The following is a 21068-nucleotide window of genomic DNA, read 5'->3' as shown; positions in this document are numbered from 1 at the left end:
TTTCCTTGCGACGTATATGTAACTGCAATGTAAAAGTAGTGAGAAATCTGGAGGAAACGATTCTGGGCATTTTATAAAAAAATATATCGTAAAATTTTTTTTCCTATTCGTTTTTGATTGATTTTTATTTCATTTTATCCATATCACAATCAATATCACACAATATATTCATCGCTTGAATAACCTAAAATAAGTTACAAATCAACAAACGAGTTAAATAGCTTTATCCCTTATCCTCTAAGCTTTATTACCTTATCCTTCTCTTAACATAAATAATGATATTATAATTTACAATTACAATTTAATTTATTATATGTATATTGCTTGTATCATTGCATTGCATATTTATAAAAAAGATATAATATATTTTTGCACGCGAAATAATGAGGGAAAAATGGCTTCCGTTATTTGGAATTAATTCGCCTTTGAACTTTACTCTTTATTCTTCTTTCTTAGAATCAAGATCCGGTACCATTTGGGCAGATATCTTTCTTAATTTTTCATATTTTTTCTTATTAATTTTGATTGGTTTATCGAGAATTATAAGAATTTTTTTATTCATATATTCTCGTACAAATCGTAGTCGCATGGCATAACAAAGTATAAAACTAAAATTATATAAAGAATAATTATACTATAACAATATTATTATTATTATTATTATTATTGTTGCAAGTTTTTTTAAAATAAAATTTTTTAAAAGATATATTAAATACATTTTGAATAATTACATTTTGATTATTCTCCCGACATAGCGCGTTATACATTTTATACTCACCGATATAACATAAATTGCAATCGTTGAAAAAAAGTTAGTGTACTTCGCACATGTGGCATATCGATGTCCAATAAATCGGCAACAAATAATAACGAGAACTTGAACATGTTATCATCGTACATGACGCATCTCAACATGTGCTCCCATTCGGGCAATATTTGCCGTAAATACGGTTTCACCCAAACTTGGGTAAAGTCTCGCGCTCTCGTCTTAATCTCTTGTAGATTACCGCGACAAAAATTATACCTAAAGTACAAATTTCTTCCCGTAATTTATTCGAATGTAAGAATTTAGAAAGAAGGACGGTAAAGGAAAAGAATGAAAAAATATTTAAAAATGACAAAGAAACTGAGATATAGGATACAATAATAAATAAATAAATAAATAAAAATTAAAAAATGGATGGGAAACGGGGATACGCGTAGAATAAAATTAAATTTCGAAAAATGTAAAAATCGTAATGTATAAATTTATTTCGAGGTATGAAAATAAAAGCGAAAATGAGAGAATTTTAAAGATTTTCCGCTACTATTAACGGCGTGAGAAGGACGAAATGACAAGATGTCGAATAATTGAGTCATCGGTATATGGTACTCACTCGTCCTGAATACCAAGAGCGTATCCTATATTTCTCCATACGTGGCAAAAGGCCATCATATCCTCATCAGTGGCGTGAATGCCAAATTTGTGCGAGTAGAGCAGGATCATTCCCATAAAAGCAAACTGCGTGGAACTCATATCGGCTTGATTCAATCCTTTAGGTCTGATTATCAGATGAAGACAGCCGTTTTCTACTTTCGCATAGGGGCAAGAAGAAAAGTCGTCGAGGATTATTTTCCTATCCGGGCACCACGGATTCGGAATCTTCGTCTTTGCATCGATTTCTTCATACTCGTATTCGCAGAGTTTCAATCGTACGACGTGATGCATTTTACGCACGATTTGGATGTGTTTGTGAGCTTGCGTGTTTTCGTTCCAAAAATCTTCCATCATCCAATTTTTTATACGACGAGCCGTAGATAAATATCTTCAGTATTTGAAAATTTAATCAAAATTTACGATTAGACAAATATGAAATGAAAATTTAATTTGAAAATCTGATTTAAATTGTTGTCATCGAAATTAAGCAAATCTTGTCAATGCACGCGTGTCTAGAAAACATGTTGCGAGAAAAAATTATAAAATTATAAAAAATTTGACATTTATTAAAAAACAATAAAAAATCTAACATATATTAACATATATTAACAAGATCATATTTATAAAATATGATGATAATCATATAATCAGTTATATAAATCATTTATATTATCACTTTTGAAGCAACGTCAACGGAAATTGAATCTCGACGTTATTAAATACTGTGAAAATATTTGCGTTCATAAATATCTTACTAAAAAATAATATTTACAATTCAAATAATTTGCGAGAAATAATTATTCGACTGGATTAATAACAGATTAACCAAGATTGAAATTGCAAATCAAGGTAATATGAATATTCGAATGATTTAATATGACTAATCTATAAGTTAATAACATTAAATCACGTAAATTTTTTCTATGTGTTATTTGCGCAAAATATGTATACGTAATGTGTCATTAAAATTATATCTGATCTTGATTAGAGTTTTGAAAAACGAGAAAAATTGTTTATATAAAATTTAATTTAATTTTAATTTGCGCAACTGTTTATTTGTATAAAATGCATAACAAAAATCGCGGAACCTTTGTTTCTTGCATAGAAATAAATTAATTTGCATCGCAGATATTATTTTCAATATGTAGATATTGTGATCTTTATAAATATAATTTGCATCTTTATAAAAGATTTTTTAAGATAAATCTTTATAAATATAACTTGCATTTATAAAAAAATCTTTGCTCTTGCAAGTCATTTCATTCTTGAATAATACTCGTAATAATTTGGTTACGAAAAGATGTTTTCATCAAATTATTTTACCTATTAAAAGCTAAGAGCGGCGTATGAGATTGTTGATTGAAAATCATTGGTTTAAGACCGTCCGTGAAAGCGAATAGCTCGAAAAGCGACAACACGTTGGAAAATATGATAGAGAAAATGTGTTGTCGTGCAAATTTTTGTCCTTTCCGGAATTTGTCCATGTCCAACCAAAGCGGTCTGTCTGTTGAACTTCGACCGCAATCTCCACGATACAACGCTGCTGATATGAAAAATAATAAAGAATCTGGTAGATTTGGAACATAGATTTTTATGTTTTCCGTTATATGTTTGTATCGTTCCTCATTCGTCCATTCATCATAATTTGTCGGTTTTGCAGGATTCTGATCGACGATATGTTTCATATTTTTTACGAAATGTTCGACGTACTTAACGGCGTTCTTCCCTTCTGCAGCTTCATAATAATTGTTTTCAATTTCATCATTTATATAACTATCGACATTATTTCTCTGATTTGCTAAGTTTGTTGTAGTTTCATTCGTAATATTTTCAATATCTTTAAATTTTACGCAATTCGTTTTGTTATCGTTCAGATTTTTTGTTTGTGTTTGTTCTATCCACTGATTGCGATTCATCTTTTATTTTCCTATAATAATTCGATGGTTGATGAGAATTGTCCGGACAAGCTACAACCTGTTTTAATACAAAATAATTTCAGTGTAATACACGAAATAATTAAAATTTAAAAAGAATCGTATTATATAATATTATTCAATTGCACAGAGAAAATATTATACAGGGTGTACCAGAATTCGCGGAGCGTGCTAGTTCGTGCCAAAAGTAATAACTTTTTCCTTTGATCAAATTACGTCTGAATATTATTTTTTAATGAGAGCATCTTTAAGAAGCTAACGACGAAGCGTTTTAGATTACGCATGAAACAGGGGCGCGCACAGCTTGCGCAGTATTTGAGCATATACGCTATTTTATTATTTTGCTAAAGATTTTATCAGAATGCTATGCTTGATATGTGTATGCAAATAGAAAGTCTGCATTTCGAACATTATATGCTTTAAAACATTTATTGATCCATTTTAGAGCCAAAACATTCTTAGAACAATAATTTTAGATCAAAATTATTCACATGTTATCTAATTTAAAATAACGTAATTTAAATCGATCACACTGGCAATTTATTGGTTGGTAAAGAATCACAACGTTGGACCCATGGTCGTTCGAAACGTTGTGATTCTTTACCAACCAATAAATTACCAATATCCCCAAAAGGGACCATTTTGGACCTTATCAAGTGACTACAATTTCTAATATTATAAACATTAATTAAATTACAATAAAATGTGAACAAAAAGGAGAAAAAAATTATTATGTACATACAATATCTTACTTAACTAATATCCTTCCAAAAAAAACCTTAGAAAGGTAAAAAAATACGCCAAGTATATAAAAAATATTCCACCTTGTATGCAACAAAACGTTTAATAAAAAAATACCCTTATAATAAATAATTTATAAAAATTTTCCCTCAAAAAATATATATAATTTTCCTTAAAAAAATCAAAACTAAATATGAAATCAATGATTAATTAGCCAAGTACATTGAAGCAATTGATAGAGATTTGTAATTTGAAATATTTGTCACAAATTTAATCTTGCATTTATATATTAGATTTTCGACAAAATAAAAATGATTTTCAAAATAAGTTCCAAGTAAATTTGGAACTAAAAAAATTAAGACCAAAACAACTTACAAAAACTTGGCGTGCTCGGGTCACATTATAATATATTACATATAATTTTACATATAATTTTACATATAATTTTACAAAGTTTGCGAATTATATACCTGTAATTAACTTCAGTTATAAAAATATGTGAATTATAATACGACCCGAGCACGCCAAGTTTTTGTAAATTGTTTTGGTCTTAATTTTTTTAGTTTTTAATTTTCAGCACGATGCATTTTACACTGTAGTTTTCAAATTGCAAGATTGCTAAAAGATGTACTCGATGCGCAGGCAGGGAAGTTGGGATAAGAATAAGAAGGAAAAGGAAAAAGAGAGAGGAACAAAGATATGTTTCTTTTTTCTTCTCTAGGTAATTTTTAAGAAAAATTAATGATATCTTTTAATATTACTTGTAGTTTAAAATTATTAAAATAATTTTTCTGTGATTTGAGAGTTTTAAAGAGTAACTGGATGGATCAGCTACGTTAGCTTAAGTTAATAAATGTTAACTTTTTCCTCTGATCTTTTGAGGTTCATGAATTTGATATAGCGCAAAACTATTTTAAAATATAATTTGTATGAATTAAAATAAAGATTTTGTATTATAGAAATAACATTAACATTTTTATTTTGATGAATTTTTATGTACAATCATTATAAAATTTTCGTGATATTCATTACAAAACTATTTCGACATGAGATAATATTTACGAATATGCTTGAGATTAAATTATATTCTACAGAAATAAAAAGTTTTTACTTTATCTCATGAATTAATTATTAATTTTATATTTTAAAAGGCTAAAATGTTAAAAATTCATGAATTTAGAAAAAATGTATATTAATTATAAAAAGTAAATTAATTATAAATTAATTATAAAAAGAACCTTAACAATATATTGGATTTATTTACTTTTGACAGCTTATATATTCGTCTAATCTTTTTCTTTAAAAGCGTGTCTGTAAAGCTGACATGAATTTGCAAAATTTCAAAAAAATATTGAAAGTTCTGATAGCATTTTTTATAGTTCTACAGATCCTGTAAAATAAAAATTAAAAAGAGTTTCCTTATATTAAAAAATCGAAATCGAAAAAATGTCACGCTAACTTCGCGAATCTAGCACGACACTTCCCCTCTAAAGTATTAAAACCTTGACTAAAACGCTTTGAATATTATTATTTTTAAAGAAAAAAATTAAAGTGAAAGTTTGAAAGATAAGTATTTAGAAAAAAATTAAAAAAACAAGATAATCACAGCATTGAGATACGATGCAAATCTTGGAAAAATAAATTAAATCATCAAAGTCATAATAGTAATATTCAAGAGAAAATTATAATACAAATCGTATATAAATTACACAAAAATAAGCGCAAACATTTCGATCTCATCCAGATCCTTCTCAATGTTGTTCTTAGAAATAATAATATTAAAAGAAATAGAGTCGTTCGCAGAAATGATAATATAAAAAGAAATAGAGTCGCAACACAAGATCAATATTAAATTCGTCAACAAATTGTCGGCGTACATAATATTAAAGTCGAATTAAAAACGGAATTTATAATCACATCACGAAAGACAAAATGCTCAAATAAATCGTAGAAATATAAATGTAAGAGACTGTGGCGATACCTGCGAGTCCGCATGTCCTTCACTTGATACACAATAATAATCGTAACTGTGGGGAAAAAAGAGCGGCGCAAAAAAAGAATATGCATGGAGGCATATTCTTTTTTTGCGCCGCTCTTTGCATAAGGTCGGCAGAGATACCGCAAAAACGTTCACCTTCTAACAAGCTGAAACAATCCTTATTTTGCAAATTAATAATTGATCCTATTGCAGACAAGCCAAGAATATAAACGAACTTTATCCCTCACATTTTCTTCGGGACGTTGAGAGGGAGAGCGCCGTGCTAGGTAAAAATGCTTTGTAAAAAATTGTTTAAAAAATACCAATCGGTCAGAACTATGCGTAAAAATGTTTCTAAAGGAGAGGACTTTTATAGAACTGTCGAGAACTGCCGTAAAAAATACGGAAAATCATCAGCACGACACATTTTCACTAAGTGTCGTGATGGTCGATTAAAAATTATTAATTATTGAAATTGATCTGAAATTGCATATATAGGCTGAACTTGAACAGAACTATTGGGACTTGCTAAAAATAACAATATTCAACGTTTTTTGGTACTTTAGAGGGAAGGTGTCATGCTAGATTCGCAAAGTTAGCATGTCATTTTTTCAATTTCGGTTTTTTAATCTAAATAAATGCGGAACTCTTTTTAATTCTTATCAGGAACTGTGGAACTATGAAAAATGCTATCAGAACTTTTAGTATTTTTTTGAAATTTGTAGATTGTCGGACGAGCTTCACAGACACCTTAAAAGCCATATGCTCTAAAAACAGATTATACTGTTCATTTCTATACGTATAATCAAAATACTAATCGAGAGAAATATATATCGAGAATTATATTATTTACACAAGTGATCTACTTCATCGGATATTTCACTAATCATATATTTTTTTGCTACTTAACTAATGTTTATTTCAGTCATCTGGTAACACTGGCATACTGCATTATATTTGGTGGAGATTATGTACTTACATTTTGTATATAAAAATGTTTCGATGAGGGTCCAATTTTTTTTGTGAGCGAATACAGCACAATCAAATAAACCGAAAATCTTGCACTATTTTTCAATTTTCGCAATAATTATTGAACTATTAATTAAAATAGCCTGGCAAATGAGTGCACGTTTCGCACGGCTAAACACTGAGATATGCACTCTAGATGAGATAGAAACCAAATGTTAAGGCAATGAAAATAGTTGAATATATATAACCAAATTTTTTTATCATCATATATCACTCCCCACACACCTCTGAAAACTCGCATCGCTCGCGCGAGCATTATTTCTAAATATAACTTTTGATCATTAATTATATACTGCGAGCATTGCGAAATTGAATAAAAAAAATTGAATAAAAAAATGTTAAATAAAACACACATCTTACAAACTAGCCGCTCAAAATCCACGCTTATTCGCGTTAAATCTTTTTAAATCAATATTTTGATCATTATTGTGAAAATTGCAAAAGAGTAAAAAATTTTTCGGTTCAATTTACTGCGCTTTTCCCTCAAGAGCGTTGATTCAATCTTTATACTAATAATTACTAGTATTATTATTAGTTAGTTCTTTATTCTTCAGCTATTGCCAAGAAGGGACTTGATTACAATATTTCTAAACATTCATCCATCCATACCTTTTAAATAGTCTAGTTGTAAATCTAAATTGCAATTTTTTATTTTATATTTTCTGCCTTTATATCTCTATACCTTTTACATTCTTATCTTTTTTTACATATATATACGTACGTACCTTTTATTTACTTCCATAGCAGCATACTCATCATCGCTTACATATCTATGTTTTTTCTTTTATAAACATTAAACTTTTCTTATCTTATCTTATCATATAGTATCACATATTTCGCTTCTAATTATAATAATTACTGCTAATATATTTTTAAAATTTCTTATAGCAATAAAAATATTTAAAAAAATATTTCTTTAAAGTAAGTAATATTTTTCCTTCTTTTTTTTAACGATACTCTCTTCTTTACGGTTTGAACAAAAGATTCGAACAATTTGTCATTGACTTTGTTTATTGACTCGTTCAGTACACAAAAACATTAAAGATTCAGTGTCAAACAATTCGTAATATATTATATTACGAATGGTTGAATTTTTTAATCGATCTATTATTTAAAGATATGTTTAAAAAAATAAACAACTATAATGATTGTTGTAAATAGAAATTGTTTAGCTTTTATTTGATCCCTTCAAATATATTAAAGTTAGACAATTTGTCGTTTAATCCTTAATTTATTATTTAACTTTAATTTATTATTTAATCTGAGTTCAGAATTAAATTATTCAGATATATCTAATGGTAAAATGATTAAATTCTAATGGTTCGAAGAATGTTTCTTTACGGAAATAATTTGAAATTGGAACTTGAAATATGTTTTCTCTCGAATAATTTGAATTATTCAGAAAATTCCAGATTACTCTATCCTTTTTATCAAAGATTGATTCTATAATAATATATTGTAATGAATTGTTCAGTGAAATAAATTATCATTGTTATTATATGCACAAGTTAAAGATCAAATATGAATAAGAGAATATTTGGTAATTATCATTACGTTTGTCACAAGATTTAATTCTTCACAACACAATTATATTTTTTATTTTCATTATATATTTTATTTTTTTTTTTGCATTATATATATATGTATATTGAAATTATACATTATAATTAAAATTATTATTAAAATTATACATTAATTATATATTAATTATTATAATTACACATTACAATTTAAACTATTATTAAAGTTTTAAAAAATATTAGCAATCGAAAAACAAAAGTGTTTTCCTATTTATTTCATTATTTCCCATTTATAAAAAATATTAGTTATTAAAATATTCAGATACTGTAATAGATTCGTGCAACAGTTTCTTTGATTTTTCTTGAAGTTCTGCTTTCTTTTCCGAGTCATAATTTGCCGCCTTTTTTAGTATACGAATTACAAATTTGTTAAAAAAATATCTTACGATAGATAATTTCAACGCATGTTGCAATATAAATCTGCAATCATTGAAGAGATATAAATATGTAATATATATAAAATACGTACTCTTTAATTTGTAAAAGTCGAATATAATGAGTATTCATAAATCAAATAAGAATTGTAAAGATTCTGGCACATAAAATTTATAAATAGCGGACGAAGGAGAACCAGTGTGATAGAACATATTTCCAAGGAGAACTAGTGTAATAGAATGCATATTTCCAAAGCAATATATTTCCAAAAGTTAATTTATTTTTAATTATTATTATATTTAATTTTAATTATATATTTATTTTAATTTTATTATATTATTTTAATTTTTTAATTATTATTATATTTAATTATTAATATATTTCGATCTCTATTTGGATCATTTTTCTTTTTGCCAAAGATGGTCCAAATAAAAATCGAAATATTTGTAATCAACAATAAATAAACTTTTGGAAATATACTCCTTACATCCTGTCTACCACACTAGCTCTCTTACGTCTGCTATTAATTTATTCGTTCTTGCTATTGTATATTGAAAATTTAACTGCGCGCTAATATAAAAAATTTTACTTACTTATATACTTTATAAGCGATCCATTCTGAAAAACTTAGAGATGCATGTAAATGTGGCATATTTAGATCTAATAAATCTGAAGCAATTAAGACCATTGTTTTATAAGGCATATATATGAAAGGATAAAAATTCATTGGTTCGATGCTACATTTTGTCATGTGCTCCCATTCGGGCGTAATATTTTTTAAATTAGACGTTATCCAATATTGATAATAATCTCTTGTGCGTTGTTTTATTTCTTTCAAAGTACCACGGCAAAAGTTGTACCTGAGTAATTATGCAATTAATATTTCTCTCAAGTTGTAAAGTATTAAATTTTTAAATTTCATTTTATAAATTTAATTATATGTATATTATATATATACAGGGTGTTCCATTTTAACTTTATCATTGAAATATCTCGTAAAATTTGAAAGATACGAAAAAATGTTTCAGACAAAAGTTATATGGTTTCGAGGAGGATAAAATAGTACCATTAGTTTGACCTTGAAGGTCATGTGAAGGTCACTTCCAACTTTTTAAATGGGACACTCTGTATGTTTTTGCATATTCTTCTAACTCATCTCGAGAGTTTTCCAAAACAAACTATAATTCAGTTAGTTTTCATTAAGTGCTTTCCGAGTTATAAAGCTTTGAAATCATTTCTTAATTTTACATAAACTGTAAAATATCTTATAAAATATTCATTTTTCGATTATCTTACTTTAATACTTTTATGAGAGAAATTAATTGGTGTAAAGAAAACACATAGTTTTAAGAAAAAATATGTAATTGTTAATTGCAAATTACATATTTTTTCTTCGAAATAACTATGTGTTTTCTTTATATATATATATACAGGATGTTCGATACGAGACATTAATGTACTCGTCATTGGCATGCCTAGAGCGCGCACTTCCTAATCTAGCCATGTAAAACGCGCACTAATACGTCAATTTTTTTAAAATTAATATTACAATTACTACAAAATACTACAAAAATTGCAAAATGATGAAGAACTTTTCTGTTTAGTTTACTGTGCCTTTTCTGTTCAAAAATAGATTGAATTCTGATCAAACATCCTGTTTGTCTTACATCATCGCTGATGGAAGAAAACATTTATCTAAAATATCATATTCGTATTTTTTCTAATGTTATTACATACTCGTCTTCCAATCCGAGATAATATCCATAGCATCTCCACATATGACAGAAGGCCTCTATATCTTTATCGATCGCATTATGAACTCCAATATCTCGCGGTCTTAATAAAATCATACCAACGAAAGCCCCTTGTACCATCGCCAGATCCATATTATTTATTCCTTTTGGTCTATATGGTGATTCGCTCATCATAATAAAAGGCTGTTGGTCAAGTTTTTTAAATGGACAAGCCATGGCAAAATCTTTGAGAAGTATTTCACGGTCGGGGCACCATGGCTCCGCAATTTTAGACATAGTATCGATTTGCTCATTATCATCTTGACATAATTTTCTTCCCATCATTAAATGCATTTTATGCGCAATTTGCATATCTTTGTAAGCTTGTGATCCCTTAATCCATGGTTCTCCGTTATACCAATTGAATATTCGTTTTATTACCGATTGATATCTTCGCAAAGCATTCATGAGAACATATAAATTGATTTCTAATACTCACATTTTGTACAATATATTAAAATTATGTTGCATACTGGGAATTTTAATATATTGATATGGAAATTTTAATAATTATTTATTTATTTGTATATATATATATATATACATAGAGTCAAGGAGTCAACCACACCACAAGAAATGTACAATGTTGCTTTTATATTATTAATAATGTTTTTGTATTGTTGATATTCCTATTATTATTTTATTGTCAATATTACCAATACTGCCGCAGAATTAAAAAGTATTTTTAGTGCATATTATTTTTTTTCTTGCTTATTTCAATACATATTTTTTTAAAACATGTATTTCCTAAAATTATATTTATTGTTACAATATATTTTTGATAAATTGAAAAAAATTGTTACAATATATTTTTGATAAAATTTTTGATAAAATGATTGCTATAGTGGTTGACCTCTTGTACATTTTAAGTAATAAATATATTATAGTATATATTATATATTTAAGTAGTAAATATTTTAAATAATATTTTAATAGCTATTATAGAGAGATAATGTTTCAAAAAAGCACCTTTCGAATCCTAAAAATGGCGTGTGACCACGTCTTCCTATAATAACTGGTTTTAAGGCATCATTGAATGAATACACGTGAATGAGGCCTATTAATTTAGTAATAATAATTGGGACGTAATTCTCACGTACAAATTTTTGTCCTCTACGATATTTATCCAAGTCCAACCATTCAGGCACTTTCAACGACGATCGATCAAGTTGTCGAAAAGAAGCCGGTATATATCCCAACAAAGTCTCAGGCACATTTGGATAGAATTTTGAAAGATTTTTGTCTACCCAGTTGTATTGTTCTTCTATTGTCCATGTATCAAAATCATTATGAAACAATCTTTTATCGTACGTATTCTTTAACAATCGCACTAAATTATATCCGTTCAAATTTTCCTTTCTGTCTGCTTCAACTATCGTTGTTTTACCGTCACAATTGAGAGTAGCCGAATTTTTTAATGTATTACTATGTATAATGCTCGTCATTATATAATAAAATAATTTCTCAATATCACATCCAAGCTTTTGATATCGTATGTTGTATGTAAGTGGAAATAATACGCTGACTACTAGTTATATACTTATCCCACTTTCCTATTCATGAGTGAGTTGCAATTTTATTGGATTCAATAAATTCAATAAATATGTATACGCGTTATTTATCTCTTTTAGTCTGTCTCATAATTTACGACAATTCGATACAGCCGTTGCTTAAATTTCTCAAATAAGAAATCTTTAAGAATTATTTCATAAAAAAATTATTTATTCGATAATATATTTTTCATTATCAACTTTTGAAAAAAAGTTTCAGTAAGATTTAAAAGAGCAGAGAATTGTCATGTTTAAATTATTTAAATTAACGATTAAAACCGATATTATTTTATCAAATTATAATACTCTTACATTACTATCGTTATTTATTATGTTACGTATATATATCTATAAAATCAACAATCTATCAATCAAAATTTAAGCAACAATATATAAAAATATAAATTTATATCTATTATATATTCTTTGTAAATAAATATTTTATTCATTATATTAACAGAGAAATTAGCTAAATGTTTTTTTGGATTTTTTGTAAAATAGTATTTACATTTTCATGTTAAAATTTATGAGTTTGTTAATTATTCCATGTCTCACTTTATTGAAAACTATTTTTGTATTTGAAAACTTTTATGTATATGTCTGAAATCATCAAACCAATAAAAAGATTGAATATTCGTTTTTTAAATGTAAATTAAGTAACTGCAACGCCAAAATTCATTGGTACACAAATATTCATTCTATTCGATTACATTTAATGTGTATGCACAGTTGTATACAATTCGTACAATGTATATTGAATAGAATATCTATGTATCAATAAACTTTAGCATTGCATTTAGATAATTAATCTGTATTATAATACCACTCACTTTTATAACTTTTCATTTATATAACTTTTATTTAAGCTATTTGTTCTATATATACTGAGTATGATATATATAAATATGATACGTTTTTAAATTTAAAGATGTATTGGTAGTGATTAATATCATCATTTAATTAGATATTACAATATATTAGAGAATAAAAATTAATTGACTCTATGAGATTTCTTATCATGTGCTTCCATTCTACAGCATCGCCATGTTATCTTTGCCAGTATATTACTTTTCGGAATATTTTACAAGTGTGCTAAAGCGATCTGTAGTGTTTTTTTGTATTTTTTTTAAATATCTTTTTATTTAAAAATGACACGCAAGAATTCTCAGCGTATTATTTCTCGCTTCTGTCACGATTTCAATATAGCTGACTACTCAGGAGCCTTAATCTATCTAGAAAACATTTAGATATTAGTTGAATAGAAGATATTAATAATCAGAACTTCGTACATCTTGTTGAGTTGCAAGATATGCAAGTAGAAAACCTTTAGTCTCTAATTACATTGGTAATTTTATTCATTTTTTTCTATTTTGTTTTTATTTCACAACTCGCCTATCTTTTTTATCTTATATCAAGGACAACATTAAACAATTATTTGATCTTGTCGTCCTTGCGATTTCTCATACTAATTGTATATAATATCATCAGAAATGAATAAACCACGTTTTGTGCATAAATAGATGTATTTATTATATTTTTTTTGTCTCTCTTATATAAAAAAGATGTAATTAATTACAAATTATATTTCATTACTTTTTAGAATAATGTTTTGAAAAATAGATATTTTGTGAATCACGCTTCAAACTAAACAAATTAATTGAAACTTTATTTTATTTATACATTATTATAAGTTATTTTCAATGTCTTTTAATTTAGAAAATAAACATGTTATTTTTTAAAGAAAAGAATTCTAAATTTTGTGTTATCGGAGAGATATACATATAACTCAACAAAGTATAATTAAATTGGGATATTTTTGATACATGAACTATTTATATAACTATTATTTATATAACTATTATAACTATTTATATAATTATTATTATTTTATGTAACTATTATATTATTTATATAACTATTATTACTATATTATTATTATTATAATTATATTATTTATACAATTATTTATAAACAGCAAAATTTGATAATTGCTTCTTTGATTTTTCTTGAAGTTCTATATGCTTTTCTGGACCAAAATTCATCGCTATATCAAGTATTTTAGACATTACTTTATTAAAAACTGCTCGTATAATCGAGAATTGTAAAGCATACCGTAATATGAATCTGAAATTATTGAAACGGTAGAAATTTTTAGAGAGAAAGAGAGAGAGAGAGAGATGTATGTATTGCGCAATATAAAAAAATCTGATATGTATTGTGTGATATAAAAAAAATCTGATAAAATCTAAATAATTAATACTGCGTCGACGAAATTAAGTGTTACTATAAAAATACTCACGTCCAGAATTTATAAGTAATCCACTCCGAGTAACTGAGCGATTTGTATAAATCCGGCATACTTAGATTTAAAACATCCATAGAATATAGTACCATCGCTTTATAAGGCACATATAATAATGGATAGTAATTCAAAGATTCGACGAGACATCTTGTCATATGCTCCCATTCGGGTGTAACATCTTTGAGATTAGGCAGTATCCAATATTGATGAAGATCTCGCGTACGCTGTTTTATTTCCTCGAGACTACCGCGGCAAAAATTGTACCTGATAAATTGTATAGTATAGAGCGACAAAATCATAGAACACGTAAAATTAACAGAAATATTTTACGAATATCCTACATACTCGTCTTTCATTCCGAGACAATATCCGTAACATCTCCACATGTGACAGAAAGCCTCTAGATCTTCATTAGTTGCATCATGTATTCCGATACTTTGCGGACAAAGTAAAATTAAAGCTACGAAATTGCATTGGATACCTGCCATATCCCCGTTATTTATATCTTTCAGTCTAGGTAGCAATTTTTCGAATAGGATATAAGGTCGTTGTATAGATTTTTCAAACGGACATGTCGCGGCAAAATCTTTTACAAATATTTCGTGATCCGGACACCACAGTTCTGCGATTTTGGATGCATTGTCGATTTGCTCGTTATCAAGCTCGTACACTTTTGCCTTCATCAATGAATGCGCTGTACGTGTAAATTTCATGTTGTCGTAGGCTTGTGTTCCTTTAAGCCAAGGCTCCCCATCGTACCAAGTAAAAAGCAGCCGTACAAGCGACAAATATCTTGCAAATTAAACCCAAAAGAATGCAAGTATTAATTGGGTTATAGGATGAACATTAGTAAAAATTATAATAGCGTATTCTGTGCGTAGATTAATCGTAAATTTTAATATAAGAATATTGTAATAAGAATAATTTGCGTGATCAGAATAACAGATAATTAAGATTTGTTAATTATATTCTTCATCTATTTGTTTTATAATAATTATGTGTTTTTCTTCATCATTATTTTAATCTTGACTCACTTTAACTGCTAATAATAATGATAATTTTTGTAGAGACTTTTTTTCGGATTATACAAGACTAATTTTTCATCGCATTAAATTAAGAGAAAGATACCTTTTGAACGCCAGATATAGCGTATGACGATTCCCATTTATGATAACAGCTTTTAAGCTATTGTTGAAAGAATAAATAAGTATATTGCCTAGTATTTTGGAGATTAAAATTGAAGCATAATGGTCGCGTACAAATTTTTGTCCTCGACGATATTTATTCATATCCAACCATTCGGGCTTCTTTTCTTGCGCTCGACCATTATCTCCGTTGCGAAAAAAAGCCGGAATAAAATCCAGCAATGATTTCGGAGTGTTTGGAAAAAATTTGGCGACATTCTTGTTTATCCAAATAGATTGTTTTTGTATAGGCCAAGTATCGAAATCATTCGGAAATAATTTTCTTTCAAACATGTTTTCGAACGCTGCTACGTATTCATGTTCGCTTGAATGTTCCAAGTTATAATTGGAATTTTTATTAATATTTTTAAACTCATTATCGGTCGTCATATTTTATAAAAAGATTTTTTTTTTTCGTGATGTAGATTAACAAAAATCACTTTTACACTTATACCAACAGCTTAACTTAAATTAATATATAGCTCTTTAGAACACTGCTGAAAACTATGGGAAACTAAACTGAATTTAAAAATATATGTACTGTATATAGCCGTTATGTATAGCCGTTTTTTTTTATCTTCTATAAGAGAATGACTATGTTTTTTTATCAACACGATAAGAAACTAGCGAATAAGAGCCACCGCGGATGGTAATGCGTAAATTTTTGTTCGCGAAAATTTAAACGTGCACGAGGCATATGTTTTACTTGGTGTATTTACCAAGATATAGATTCTCATTTTTGAGAACTTCGCCCCGATATTTTTCTCGTCTACATCTCTTCAGGGGGATAAAGGGGGTTTATAGAATTTTCAAAAATGAGAATCTATATCTTGGTAAATACACCAAGTAAAACATATGCCTCGTGCACGTTTAAATTTTTGCGAACAATTAAAAATTTACTCATTACCATCCGCGGTGGCTCTTATTCGCTAGTTTCTTATCGTGTTGATAAAAAAACATAGTCATTCTCTTATAAAAGATAAAAAAAAACGGCTATACATAACGGCTATATACAGTACATATATTTTTAAATTCAGTTTAGTTTCCCATAGTTTTCAGCAGTGTTCTAAAGAGCTTAATACATATAGAGCCTAATTCTTTTTAATTTATGTTTTTTATATTCCTCTCCGTATTCTCATCAGACATCTACTAGCACCTGACTGAAGAAATTAATCAATAATTAATTAATCGAATCGCAATCAAAGTGTCGCGGATTAGATGTTTTGTATTGAATAATTCTAGCGAGAAATACGTAAACTTCAATATTAATAAAGTTTTCGACAGGAAATGACATTATAAATTTGTAACGGTGCGCGGCGTAATCGTCACTAGAGCGTAGAGAATTACGAACATTCGCTCGCGTCAAGTTGGCGCTACGCCGATTGAGGATCTCGGTCGAGCCGCGGATCAGGAGCCGCGGATTGAGAGTCACGGCCTTCTCCCACGCAACACACATGACCGTGTGGAGGTATCGCGTAGGGGTAACCTATGGACCTTAGGTCTATGGGATAACTAGCAGCGTATATGTATAAGGCGGCCGCTCCGGCAGATCGGGTCGATTGCCTAATTTATTGCTCGAAAAATATACAATATCGAGTTATATATTCTTCGAGCAATGTTTCCCTAATTTGTTGCTCGAAAAATATATAATGCCGAATTTGTTGCTCAACAATTAACTTAAAAAGTTCGACTCGAACGGGTGATGGTGTTAGCTCGATTTTCCTAAGTTAATTATTGAGCAACAAATTCGATATTGTATATTCTTCGAGCAACAAATTAAGGAAACGTTTTAAGGCAAAAATAATCGCAGCAACTAATTGCGTTAATGTACCTTACTCTTGAAGGTAAAGTAATACCGCCGATTGATTTTTTAAATTTAAATTATAGACAATAAATTAAAAAGAATTGAAAAGAAATGGAAATAATTTATTTTATGCGGGAAACAATTTTATGACAAACTGATATTGTTAATTATTTATTTTTAATGATTTTACGTTTATATGTGTATATGATATGTCATATTGGTGTATTTTTAAAAATTTAATATTTTTTAAATCTATTTGCAGTATCTTTGAGCAACTAATTAGCAACAAATTCTAATGTATTTGTTTTTTAATTTGCGACTCTCTATAAGTGTTTTTCTAAAGTGGGGGTACTAGCTTGCCATTAAACTAACTCCCCACCTTTAATATAATTTTCCTGCTAATCGGTAGAAGCAACAAATTCGTGCTTATAGCAACAAATTAGGAAGAAATTAGCACTTAATTATGCACTATATTCGAACTTGATTTTTTATGGTGGGGGTGCCAGGTTAATAGGGTTAACTTTTGAAACCATTGTTTCGTGAAATTTGAATATCGATACATCTGCATTGTTATTTATCAAATAACATTATTATATTTGTAAAATAAAATGGAAAAATATCGATACATTCACATTCTTTATTACGTAACATTATTATACACTCACTTGCAACAAAAACGGACCACTAAATTTTAACATAATTTTTTAATAGCGATAAATCAGCAAACAATCATCTGTGTGTGTGTGTATGGATGTTTAATAATATATTCCGCAACGCTTTGTAAAAAAAAATTTAAAACAGAAAAAAATTTGATTAAGAGTAATTGAAGATTTATTTTAAGAGTAATATGATTAAGACGATGACCAACGAATTAATATTCGAAGAATTAATACGCGAGGAGACAATAATAAATATGTATTATATTTCCTAATTACTAAACACTCGCACACACGTACACATATGAAATCAGATTCCATTAATTCTGGATAACACCAAGAGCAAGACATACGCATGCATATGTTACACGCACGCACTCACACAAGATTTAAATCTGACCATGTGGAGCATATTGGTTCGAGTTACACTTTAATTTTCTTTTTGAAAAAGTTTTCCACGATAATTTATTTCTGACTTGCAGATTTTACAAGAAAAGGTCCATTTTGTAACATTCTCTTTTAAATGGTCTAACTTTATCAAAAAAGGTCTTAAAAAATTGATTAAAATATGGATTTAGGAAAAAAAATGAACTTCAAAACTCATACATTTTTGTACCCGGGAGCCGATTCTTCTGAGTAATCTTTCTGAGTTAAAAAAAAAAAATTGTTTCCTATTTCTCATAGTCTATTTTCAACATCCGCCATTTTTTATAACTCAAATTTGATTTTCTTGATTTTCAAAAGGAATTTGAGCTTTGAATACGATGATTTTTTGCTGATTTATCGCTATTGAAAAATGTTAAAAAATTATGCTAAAATTTAGTGGTCCGTTTTTTTTGCGAGTGAGTGTATTTGTAAATTAAAATGGGAAAAGATCAATAACAATTCTAGCGAAGATAAATTCCTCCCAAGCAAGTTTAAATATAATTTTAAGAAAATTTTGTTTATTTAATTTATTTATTTTTGTATCATTATTCATAGCATATCAAAATTGTGTTGGTAAATAATTCGATTACTAAATGTATTATTTATAATAGCAATACTTTTTCATATTCACTAGAGTTTTGCTTTTCGTACAATTGAATTTTTCTTGTATTCTTTTTTTTGATTTTTCAGAATTTAAGTGTTTGCTACACTATAATTTCCATTATTTGTAATTTACAAAATAATCTCACCTTACACATACACATACACATTACATGCAATTGGAGAAAAAAACAATAGAAGGCAATATAATATTAATAGAAGGCAATAAACTCTGCACAATTAAAAATACATATAGCTGTATATGTATCATCACCAATTTATATCTTTCACTAGTAGACACATGCAGGAAATTGGCAATCTCGTTTTATTTGTATGAGATTGTATGTGTGTGAATTTTTTATTATTTATTATATTTCCTTCACTTAAATAAAATAAGGAATTGGATACTCACATCACAACGGAGCAGTATTTTGGCCGGTGAATGAAACGTTATTGCAACGCCACGATAAGAAACATTCTATATCGCGAAAAATTGTTCGTTATTTTTATCACTATGTGTTTAATAAATTGCAACACGGTTATAAGGAAATGCATCAAAACAAGTGCATCTCGCACGTCGACTAACGTGCAACTTGCATTTCAAGCAATATAGGATGTTTTACATCGATCCATTCAGGTTCTTTTCATGTTTCTTCCAAGCATGCGCACTACATGAGGAAATAAACCGGTTAACATAAACCAAAACATTGAGTCCGTTCGTTTCAGCTGTACTGCTGCACTAGTGCAATAAGTTAGAAAGAGACAAACATACTTTCTTTCACTCTAGCTAATTGCACTAGTGCAGCAGTGCAGCTGAAAAGAACAGACTCTTAGGCTGTGTTGAGCAGAAAAAGCTGCTCAACTGTTATAGCTGCTCAAGCTTACAACTGTTGTAAAATTCGTGAGCCTGATTGTATGCTCTTAATTTTGAATAAATCTAAGAGCATATACCAAGATCAGATTCACGAATTTTACAACAGTTGCAAAGCAGCTTTTCCTGTTGAACGCAGCCATAAACGATTTTGCGACATGCATATATACCAGAGCTCGGCAAGAATTGCACATTTCGGCCGATTTTCAGCTGGCTTCGCGTCCCCCCTTACCTCGCCGTCCCGCGCAAAACCTACGAGCCGCTCGGCGCTCAGGAGCGGGCGTATGGCAATAGCTTTCCATGTCACCCATGAGGTACTATTGTTGACGCGTTTTTTTGAAGTGGTATCCTCAGTAGGCCTAATTCACTGATGACTAAAACGACCCTTTAACTAAATGAGCGGAGCGTGAATGGACCGATAGCATGGATCGGGTCTAAGAAATGATCACCTGATGCGCGTAAAAATATAAATAGTTATATGTTTTCATTCAGTGCAACGAAATTGAATTATATAAGCAAGACGATAACATGGGGATTTTAGAATATTGCATATTGTTATCACAATTGAAAAGGTGAACAATCTCAAATATTAGTATAAATGTTATGTTGCGCTAAATCACTTTCACATTACTACTCACATATACATTTGATATATGAAAATAGTATTTGTCGTAATGATTTCTGTCAAAATTTTCGCTCGCGACAGAGATATTAAAGATAAATTAGTAAAATAAAAAAAATGTGTGCCATTTTTTTCTCTATACAATTATCTATCTCGGAATTATTTTATTATCGTATGAAATATCAAGTAATAAAATAATTGTGTTA

At 28.4% G+C, this 21068-nt stretch overlaps 3 protein-coding genes across 4 annotated transcripts; all 3 read right to left on the bottom strand.

Moving 5' to 3' along the window:
* Positions 1-312: 312 nt before the first annotated feature.
* On the bottom strand, positions 313-19973 carry LOC105249661. 2 transcript variants are annotated; one of them, XM_011255290.3, is made up of 5 exons: positions 19782-19973; positions 2741-3391; positions 1377-1805; positions 779-1024; positions 313-608 (listed from the first exon to the last, which is right to left on the bottom strand). In XM_011255290.3, exons 2-5 carry the CDS (start codon positions 3331-3333, stop codon positions 440-442), a joined length of 1437 nt encoding a protein of 478 aa, XP_011253592.1. In that variant the 5' UTR covers positions 3334-3391; positions 19782-19973; the 3' UTR covers positions 313-439. The 2 variants fall into 2 exon arrangements, with proteins under 2 accessions (XP_011253592.1, XP_025263282.1); XM_025407497.1 differs by lacking the exon at positions 19782-19973 and adding an exon at positions 7050-7253.
* Positions 8859-12341, bottom strand: LOC105249660. Its single transcript, XM_011255289.3, has 4 exons — positions 11817-12341; positions 10792-11238; positions 9648-9914; positions 8859-9099 (listed from the first exon to the last, which is right to left on the bottom strand). The coding sequence occupies exons 1-4, from the start codon at positions 12290-12292 to the stop codon at positions 8922-8924; spliced, it is 1368 nt and encodes a 455-aa protein (XP_011253591.1). The 5' UTR covers positions 12293-12341; the 3' UTR covers positions 8859-8921.
* Positions 14368-16382, bottom strand: LOC112637727 (the record flags this gene model as incomplete). Its single annotated transcript, XM_025407979.1, has 4 exons — positions 15828-16382; positions 15045-15491; positions 14697-14963; positions 14368-14521 (listed from the first exon to the last, which is right to left on the bottom strand). Coding segments are annotated over exons 1-4 (1314 nt in total), but the record flags the coding sequence as incomplete, so codon positions are not given.
* Positions 19974-21068: the final 1095 nt, after the last annotated feature.

The sequence above is a fragment of the Camponotus floridanus genome, unplaced genomic scaffold (assembly GCF_003227725.1).
Source record: "Camponotus floridanus strain SB8 unplaced genomic scaffold, Cflo_v7.5 scaffold1, whole genome shotgun sequence".
NCBI lineage: Eukaryota > Metazoa > Arthropoda > Insecta > Hymenoptera > Formicidae > Camponotus > Camponotus floridanus.
The sequence above is the reverse complement of the archived record's forward strand: the minus strand, read 5'-3'. Positions and strand labels throughout refer to the sequence as shown.

Excerpts from the sequence above, each read along its gene's own strand:
- LOC105249661 (XM_011255290.3), bottom strand. The coding sequence starts at position 3,333 with ATGAATCGCAATCAGTGGATAGAACAAACACAAACAAAAAATCTGAAC. Across the intron at positions 1,806-2,740 it reads CCGCTCTTAGCTTTTAATAG|ATATTTATCTACGGCTCGTC; the intron begins GTAAAATAATTT and ends CAAATACTGAAG. Across the intron at positions 609-778 it reads TTGCAATTTATGTTATATCG|TTTTATACTTTGTTATGCCA; the intron begins GTGAGTATAAAA and ends ATATAATTTTAG.
- LOC105249660 (XM_011255289.3), bottom strand. The coding sequence starts at position 12,292 with ATGACGAGCATTATACATAGTAATACATTAAAAAATTCGGCTACTCTC. Across the intron at positions 9,915-10,791 it reads TATCTCGGATTGGAAGACGA|GTACAACTTTTGCCGTGGTA; the intron begins GTATGTAATAAC and ends ATAATTACTCAG. Across the intron at positions 9,100-9,647 it reads ATCGCTTATAAAGTATATAA|ATTTATATTGCAACATGCGT; the intron begins GTAAGTAAAATT and ends CAATGATTGCAG.